The following is a 9,314-nucleotide window of genomic DNA, read 5'->3' on the forward strand; positions in this document are numbered from 1 at the left end:
ATTATAAGGAACACGTATAGAAAAACATAGTCTGATACCGCTACACATTAGCCGCGTTAGCAATTGTTTGCAACTCCTAAAAAGAACAGGCTGACATTTAGACAGAACGCTCTTGACCTCTCAAATCGCTTTGACAGCGGAAAGCACAGCCTGAATTAATATCCGTATAAGGCACCCTATAGATTATAAGACGTACTGTCGTTTTTGGAAAAAAATGAAAGCTTTTTGTGCCCTATAGTGTGGAAAATGCCAAGAAGATCTGGCTGTAGACAACAATGTCCCGACCCCCCCCCCCATCGCTACAAAAAAAACTTTATTTTAACCAGTTACTTTATTTTAAATCCGTTTTAAGCTGCAATAAAGGTTTTCTATACAATGGAATGTTTATTTCAAATTTGAAATTGGTATTCCGGAACTGCAGTCATAGACAAACCTCTGGTCTAACAGTGGAATCAATCATTCTTCTGTCATAAATTTAGGCAGACTTGACATTTTTTGTATAAAAGACACTTAAATAATATTTTGATGATCAATCAATAAAACCCCAATAATAAATGCTGAATTGTCAGATATCTTCCGCTTATCTTAGTGTCAGAATTTTACGTTTGGATGTAATATTTGCCTTTCTGCAGATCTAGCATAAATGTTTCACACCTTAAAATAATAACCTATTCAAATTAGCGACTCTGCACTTGTATCCCCTCACTTTCTCACTTTCTCCTCTTCCCTCTTTATTTATTTTTCTTGTACCCCCCCCACACTTTCCCCCTCTCCCGTAATCTAAAGAATATGTATATATACTTATAACACAAAATGTAACAAACAAATACAATTTTTTTTTAAAAACAGCTCATTTGTTGGACAGAACAAGTTAAAAAGAGTTTTTTGACAACAGTTTGATCAAAGGCTCACACTGAGTCACATCCTGTTCCATTTTACTGCTGTGTACAGGTGTCATTGCATCAAAGCTTGTTCCTCCGCCATCCCCCTTCAGCAGATTCCCATTTAACAACCCAAGTTTATATGAAAAAAAAAATTGTGGCAATGTTTGGCAAGTTCTGTCCACCAACCTGCCAGAGCAGGAGATTGATGACAGAAGAACATGTGAATCTCTGCCAAAAGTCTGACATCTGGCAGATGTGCGTCAACATTTGTTCATGTGGTTGATATGTCTTGATGTACGGTAAGCTAATTTTGGTTTTATTTTATTTATCATAAAAACAGCTTCCTTTTTTTAATCATTAATGCTACATTAGATTTGACATTTTTGCAACCGTTTAGTGTTCCTTTCTCCATCCTGCATCCTTTCTGAATCAACCCCTGTTGCTTTCAGGAAACTTTACAGGAAAGCCATTGACATGAATTAGACAGATCAACAGGTCAAGCCTAGACCTCAGAAAAATTATTATTCCATGATACCTCCACTCCATTGGAAGATTGATCATACTCATCATTTGAACCCTTTGAAAAAGCTTTGCCTCACAGAGAAGAAACAGGGTTGATTTTTTTGGTTAACCGTCTTCAGGCAATTTTCACATTTTGAAATGCTCTACATTTAATTTTGTAGGTAGAGACAGAAAATTCACATTGTACTATCACATTCAGGATCTCTAACATCTCATGGTGGCTCTGAGACTCCGCAGTCAGCTCTGAATGACTGAGATGTTTTCAGAGTTTTTTGACAACAGTTTGATCAAAGGCTCACACTGAGTCACATCCTGTTCCATTTTACTGCTGTGGAAAGGTGTCACTGCATAAGAGCTTGTTGTCAAAATACAGTCACTGAGTTTCCTTTTTTTGCACAGAAAGAGGTGTTTTGTGCAGGAGTGTGTGCATCCAACCCTGTCATGGATACAACAAAAGAGGACGCAACAGTGGAACAGAAGCTGCCAGTAGAATAAATCCTCAGATGTCGCTGTCAGACTGGAACTGAGACGTTTTCAGCCTGGATGAGGCTGAACGTCGTCAGGCGGTCGCTGACTGGCTCAGAACAGTTCTGACTTGATGCTGAAACATTTTGTCCAACTGGAGGAGGAAGTATATGAGGGTTGCTGCCAGGATGCTGTCAATGAGTCTGTGTGACTTAAGAGAGAACGATCCTCAGCCCCCGCCGTCTCCCTTCGGCAGATTCCAATTTAAAAACACAAGTTTATACGGAAAAGAAACTGCGGCAAATGTTTATCAAGTTCTGTCCACCAACCTGCCACAGCAGGAGATTGATGAAAGAAGAACATCTCTGCCAAAAGTCTGACGTTAACAGTCATGTATCAACAGGCCTCCTGGAACCCTCGTTCTCTCTTACTCAATCACCTGAATGTGTTCTTTCAACAAAAAAAAAAAAAAAACTATGTTAGTAGTTGTAGTCCTGGTATATCGCCTGTCCGTCCTGCGAGGGGATCCCTCCTTTGTGTGGACATCCCTGAGGTTTCTTCTTTTTCCCCCCTGGAATCTCTTTTTTAAGGAGTTTTTCTCACAAAGAAGGAGAGTCTAAGGGATGTCCAGTTTAGTTTAGTTTAGTTTAGTTTAGTTTAGTAATCAGCTATTGCATTTTTTACCAAATTGTATTTCTTGTACAATTAGTGAAGCCTGTTGAGACAACTGTGTTATATATATAAATACAATTGAATGGAATAGAATGTTAGAGTTTCCCTGATTTTCTTTTGGCAGGGAGTTGTAAACCAACAACCAGGAACCAAAACGTCCTGATTGCAAAGTTTATTGAGGTTTTGGTCTGTTTAGATTTTTTGCTGATGCTATTTTAGTAGCATTTCTGGAAAAAAAAAAAAAAAACCTGCATGATTTAGCCTGGATTCATGTTGTTAAAAAAAAAATCAAAAATACTTTTTACAGTTTTCTCACTGAAAACTTTTTGAAATTGTAAAATATAGAGGAAATAATCAGGAGCTACTAAGCTATATAACTATGGATGGATATATGGAAAAAAGCTTTGCTAATCAGACATCTGGCTGTACGACTGGATGACTGCAATATTGCTCTGCATTTTTGCTGCTGTAATGTTAGGTTGGGGTTGTGAGGGGCTGTGAGCTAGCAGGAGAGTAAGCAAAGGCATGATGGGAGATGAAGGTAGGCTCACTCCACGCCACCAGTTCCATCCACAACTCAGAAGTGAATTTTTGATGACCTGCTGCTCTGCAGAAACTATGTCCTAGAAAATGACTTTAAAAAATTGCCTAAAAATAGGGTAATTATTAGACAAAAGACTACTGGGAACTTTTAAAATAGATCAAAAGATGATCAGAGTGGTACATTTTTAACTCGCAAACAGATTCACCCACCTACTCAAAATATACATTTTTTTTTCTTTTTCCAAATGTTGCAGTTCCTCGAACAACCACTAGAGGCTGGTCTCAAAGGTGTTTGACTGTTTTAAAACAGACATTTCTGCACATTTATAGGTGTGTCTCTGTTGATTGGCAGGTGGGAGAACCTAACAGAACTTCCAACTTTGCTCCATCTTTACTGAAGGCTGCTTTCAGATCGTTGTTGAGTCTGGTGAGGAAAACACCGGGCCAAACTACTTCAGACTTCAGTTGAATAGTCACTGTCGGAGATTATGGGTTGACATCCACCTTCCACAGAACTTGATGTCCCTGCTTGATCCTGGGCTGCTGTGATGCAAATCTCATTGAACATCAGGGTTTGTCTTCACTGTTCCATGACACATTTGGACTGTTTTACTGCCAGAGTATTATTTAACCAACACCGGCAAATCTGAAATCCAACTTTATTTCCCATTTTTCCCAAATGGGACATAAATGGTTCAGTGCATAAATTGTAGCAGATCAATGGAAGTGGAAAATGTTCAGATATTCAGACTTTTAGTGCTTAAAACCGGTTTCATTTCGTGCTAGAAAAACACATTTTAAGTTTTAAGTCTTAAGTTTTACCGTGGTTAAGCATCAAAACAGGTCATTTTAAACCCAAAAAGCATGTCAGGGAGATTCCATGAGTGGGAGGAACAATGGCCACTGACACGGAGAGCACAAACTGACTTTCTGTGGTTTCCCCTCACAGAACCAGTCTTGCCCAATGTGTTGAGCTTCCTGTCAGCTTTAGCTTTGAGAGGGATGAAGCAAACTGAGGAGTTCAGTCCGGCTGTGAGGAAGACGCTTAAACCTTCGGAGTACCTCTACTGCCACAGTTTGAAAGAGGGAAATCTTTAGATCAAGGTGAGTTCTCTTGACTCTGGAGAGAAATCAAGGGATTAAACCCTTCATTTTTCTCTTTGGAGGGCTGCTTAAGGGTGTGTTTGTGTGGTAGAGATTCAAAGCTAGAAAAGACTTAAATTTGAGAATAAATTCCAAAGGGAATTCATTCGGACGCCAGATAAGAAATTCAAACCTAGACAGCTGGAAACAGAAAAAAAGAAACTGCTGCCAACACCCATATGCTCTAAACTAATATTTTTGGCCAAACAATGCTAAATTTCTTTGGATAATTCCTGGATTAGGAAAGAGGATGAAAGAAAAATAGTGACTCATCTTTTTAAAACTGTCAGTCCTTTTTGTGTGTTTCTGTGATTGAATGTAGTTCTGTTGTGTATAGGAGGCCAGTTCCTTCTGCTCAAATGTTGCACAATTCCTGATACATTTCATGCTGTTTAACACAACAAATTCCCCAGAGTCAAATATTTGCAGTCACACTGTCATAACTTTTTCAGAGTTATTACAACAACAGCAACTGTGAGAATCCAAACCTATATTCTAAGTTCTGATGTTAATGCTCTGAGTTAAAATGGGCAGAATAAAGATAACTCTTTTATTAACACTTTATAGTGTTGAAGTTGTACAGATCGTGTCAATGATTAACACCGGAAAGAGTTATGTTAGCTCTAAAAATTCAACACTATGGCTACTTAAACACAGTGTAGATTAGAATCACGTTATCTGGCTAGTTCAAATCAACTCTTGAAATGCTACATTAACACTTCTGTTTTTGCTCTTCCCTTTTCTCATTTGAAGGTGGTTGTTAAACCTGCATTTCTCAGAGGCCTCATCAATGGCATCCACCGGAAACATCAGCGTTTCTTTGCAGCCGCCCTCCAGATCCATGAGCACCTCTGCCCTGGTCGGGGTCGCCATCCTGTCTCTGGCATTTCTGCTGGGCTTTCCTGGGAACTTGTTTGTGGTTTGGTCGGTGCTCTGCCGGGTGAAGAAGCGCTCGGTGACGTGTCTGTTGGTGCTGAACCTGGCGATGGCAGACGCCTTCGTCCTGCTGAGCGCCCCTCTTTTCCTCAGATACCTGGCTGGAGGAAGGGGCTGGGAGTTTGGCACCGTGGCGTGCAAGCTGGTGCATTACCTGTCAAGTGTGAACATGTACGTGTCCATTTACCTGATCTGTCTGATGAGCATGGACCGCTGGCTGGCTGTCTCGAGGCCTTTCATGTCTCATAGAATGAGGACCAAGCGCTCGCTCCTGGTTCTCCTGCTGGGAGTTTGGGTGTTAGCGTTCCTGCTGTCACTGCCGATGCCCTTTTACCGCAGGTGAGCCTAAATCCATGTCTGTAGGGTTAGGATTAAAGACACATTTGTTTGTTCATGTTTTATAAAACGTCTATCAAAAGTCTCTTTTTATGGTTTTCCATTTCTATTTATCAAGAAAAATGATTGAGGAAAATACTGATATCTACTGGTCAAAACGAAAAAGCAGTATTTCTGAGATGGTCAAGAAAATAGATTCTTCAGCTGTTTAGAAGAGTTTCTTTATTTTCGCTCAGAAACATTAATGAACATTTGTTATTTCTTTTAAATTAAGGGGGGTGCTTATTGATTTATTTTTCTTTCGAGAAATTGAGAATTTTCAAAATAAAACGTAAGGTAATTTTTAAAACTATTTTTGAAAAAGCATTACATTAAACAAGAATGATATTAAAAAAAAACATTTTTTTCAGTTGATGTTTTTCAGAGATTAATACAAAATCATTTGCCTTAGACTTTAAATATTGAAAAGATTGTGAAACTCCATCAGGCATTTTGTTTTAATTTTGCACATTTAAAATATTCATGTATTTATGTCCAAATCAATATTCTGAGCTAAAATGAATTGAAATCCTTTTTTTTATATTTGGACATGTGACATTTTTTTTTATGAAATTATATCAAAAACACTAGTTTGATATGGTTGCAAATGGACTCTGATGACTCATTCACCTCTTTTTTCTCTGTCTTACAGTAATGTGAAGAAACCGATGGGGAACGGCACCATTCTGTACTATTGCATACCCTATCACTGGAGGAGTGTCCCTCACCAGGTTTTCCAGTACCTGTTTGAGACCATCATGGGCTGCATTGTGCCCTTTTCGCTCATCAGTAGCTGTTACTCGTCGGTCATATGCCGCCTGAAGAGCGCCATGTTCCAGATCAAAGGGAAGGGCAGCCGCCTCATCTTGCTCATCCTCTCAGCTTTTGTTGTTTTCTGGCTGCCTTATCACATCATCAACATCATTGAGGTGAGTCTGCTGAACCAAATGAAACTTTCAAAGACTTTTAACTAGGCATTCCACCATGGTGGTAACCGGTGGCCTTCAAGCCTTGTCCTAAACAGCCCTGGTTGTTTTCCACCTTGTCCTGGTTGCATCTGTACACCTGAATCAGGAGTTTTTAGTCAGTCACAATTTGGAATCAGCTGATGCAGGTAGATAACAAAAAAGGTAAACCTGTGTTGACACAAAACATGATTTGAACATCAAATAAGCATCAGTCACCTCTCCTTCGCCACGCAGCAAATTTGCTGCTCAACGCCTGTCCAGATATGTGCTCATAAGTTGGACGCCCCAGACGTGGGAGGAGCTACTGGCAGATGTTTTGAGCCTGATGGCTACATTGAGCAGTGTCTGTTTTTATCTCATTTACAATGCACGGAAGACACAGAAGATGTTGAGAGATCAGATTTATTCATTTTGCAGAGCTCTACAAAAGCATCTCCATGTCGGAGTTCATGACATCATTTAGAGTCTCTCCCAGTATGGTGAGCTTCATTACTGTTGTAGGGGCTGCATTTGAAGGACAGCCAGCTTCATTGTGTTTCCGTCTCCTTGAGACCCAGGTTGAAGACCTTTTGTCCCGCATTAACCAGGGGGGAGATAAAGAAGAATAAAATTAGAGGACCTTTTTTTAATTGTTATTGTCTTGATAAAAATAAGACAAACATCACAAAGTTCAGGAGATCTGGACAGGCTCAGACAACACCGTTGCCCCAAAAGGGATTGTTATTAGACAATCTGAGCGTAGTTTGCGTGGGGATCCCACAGGCACATGGATATTACCAGCACACCCCGTGCATGCAGCATTTGCATGCAGTCAGTGAGGAATGACCTGTGTGGTATAACGGCACCATACAACAGCATCACATGTACGTCATAAATGCGTGAAACATACATTATTCTTACGAATTCTTCAGGTTACACCTCAGAACATGCATGGCAATGTTTGATTTTCATGACGTGTCTGAAGATGGTCATATATCCTTAAAGGATCAGCAAGACACACCTGCACTCCCTTTAAGAATCATTCGCTCCTGTGTACTATCCTGGACTTTGCAGAAAAACTCAAAGCACCCGTATGGGTCAACTCCCTGAAAGGGGGCATGTGGCTAAGGCTTAAAAATGGCTGGAAACGATACAAGGCAGTGCCTTTTAAGGACATTTGTCTTTTCTGTAGTAGGATGCTATTTCTACCAAGGCTCTTGGTTAATGTTTCTCCTCTTGGTCCTTTAGGTGGCCGGCCTCCTGCAGAACAGTGAGTCAGTGATCAAAGCTGCTAAGACAGCACGGCCCAATGTTATAGCCTTCGCATACTTCAGCAGTGCCATCAACCCCATCCTTTACGTCTTCGCTGGGAGCTCCCACATTCGCCTGGCTGGGTTTAGTTTCATGGGCAAACTTTTCGAAGCAACCAACTCTGAGAGCAGAAGCACGTCCATCTTCAGCCGTGGTCGCAACAGCTCCTCTCCAGATGAGATGTCTGTCCTGCACTCGGTGTCGGTTAAACTTGGGAAGCCTTTTAAGAGCAAGAGCAAGGGGAGGAGTAGCAGTGTGGCGGGCAAAGAGGACAACGAGCCGGAGCTGAAGACGCTGGCCACTGTTGAACAGTGTGAATAAGGACTTGAGATGTTTCCCAAGGACCAACAAAGACCAAAGTTCATGAATCTGTTCTTAAAGAGCTTTTCTGTGCTGGCTATAAGTCGAGAAACTTCCTGTTATCAGTGACAACATCTGTCTTGACTAGAATTCATTACCGTTAAAATAACTATGTTTGATTTGAGCGTTATAATGCGGAAAGAGGACAAGATCATGGATCAGGGTTGGCACCAACGATTCAAAAGGGGATTTCTTTCAAAAAAGCATCCATGTGGATTTAACCCTTGTGCTTTCCAAGGCACTTTAACGTTGGGAGTTGGGTCATCTGGACCCTGAACCTTTTTTCTTCAATGATTTGTGATCTTCACTGGTGTCCGTGGAGTACATGAAATCCTTTTCACCTTTATCCACCTCTCTCATGGGAGGGATAAGATGTCAATGTAAGGGTGGGGTCATTTTGACCCCACAAGATAGCAGAAGGGTTAAGAATCCCATGATCACAGCAGGATTTTGCTGAAATCACCACTCTTCCTTCCACTGAGAATCACAATGTTGTGGGTGATCGATGTGCAAACAACCATCAGAGTGAAGGGAAGGAAAATCTAAATTATTAGTCCAGATAACATTTTTTCCACCAGCCTCTGGTGCTCTTGTGCATAATGTCTGCTCTTTCTGTGGTGGACAGAAGTCAGCATGGACCCCTGACTGCTCTGCAGCTGGCCCATTCTGTCCTTCAGTCATTCAGATCCTTTTGTATGAACATTTATCTTTTATAATTGCATTTGTATATCAACAACTTTGAAGACTGAACTGTTAAAACTTTGTCTAACTCATCTTTTTCTTGATGAAGAACAAGCTAAAATTCTGTATTTGTAAATAGTTTATAAGAAATTTTAACATGAAGTTAAATCCAGTATTTTTTTTAAAGATTTTTCAATCCCTAATGTAAGCTGTTAAATATATTTTATATTTGATGACTTTTCACATAAATAAAATAGTAAAATAAAGATTTTCCTTGTACATATCTGTAACAACTCGCTGGTTCTGATTTTTTGGGGAAATATTAACTTTCATAGGAAGAACATTGTGACCAGAATCGTAAAGGATTTTCTTTCAGATCTGCTGAATAGGCCTATATGTCCAGGGAGTTCATCGCTGTTTTTCTCTGATTGAAAGTATTCATCTGTGACAAGGATTGTAGTCAGAAAACCCTGAC

The 9,314-nt window shown here is 40.2% G+C and overlaps 1 protein-coding gene across 1 annotated transcript; it reads left to right on the plus strand.

The window, feature by feature from the left end:
• Positions 1 to 4,053: 4,053 nt before the first annotated feature.
• Positions 4,054 to 9,105, plus strand: ltb4r (leukotriene B4 receptor). The gene is made up of 4 exons (XM_020699707.3): positions 4,054 to 4,190; positions 4,983 to 5,504; positions 6,193 to 6,469; positions 7,736 to 9,105. Exons 2-4 carry the CDS (start codon positions 5,020 to 5,022, stop codon positions 8,117 to 8,119), a joined length of 1,146 nt encoding a protein of 381 aa, XP_020555366.1. The 5' UTR covers positions 4,054 to 4,190; positions 4,983 to 5,019; the 3' UTR covers positions 8,120 to 9,105.
• Positions 9,106 to 9,314: the final 209 nt, after the last annotated feature.

Source organism: Oryzias latipes, chromosome 18 (genome assembly GCF_053564925.1).
Source record: "Oryzias latipes strain Hd-rR chromosome 18, Olatipes_Hd-rR_3.1".
Lineage (NCBI taxonomy): Eukaryota > Metazoa > Chordata > Actinopteri > Beloniformes > Adrianichthyidae > Oryzias > Oryzias latipes.

Bases quoted from the DNA above. Each gene is read 5' to 3' on its own strand.
- ltb4r (XM_020699707.3), top strand. From the start codon at position 5,020: ATGGCATCCACCGGAAACATCAGCGTTTCTTTGCAGCCGCCCTCCAGA. The intron at 5,505-6,192 runs GTGAGCCTAAAT...TCTGTCTTACAG, and splicing joins CCGATGCCCTTTTACCGCAG to TAATGTGAAGAAACCGATGG. The intron at 6,470-7,735 runs GTGAGTCTGCTG...TTGGTCCTTTAG, and splicing joins ACATCATCAACATCATTGAG to GTGGCCGGCCTCCTGCAGAA.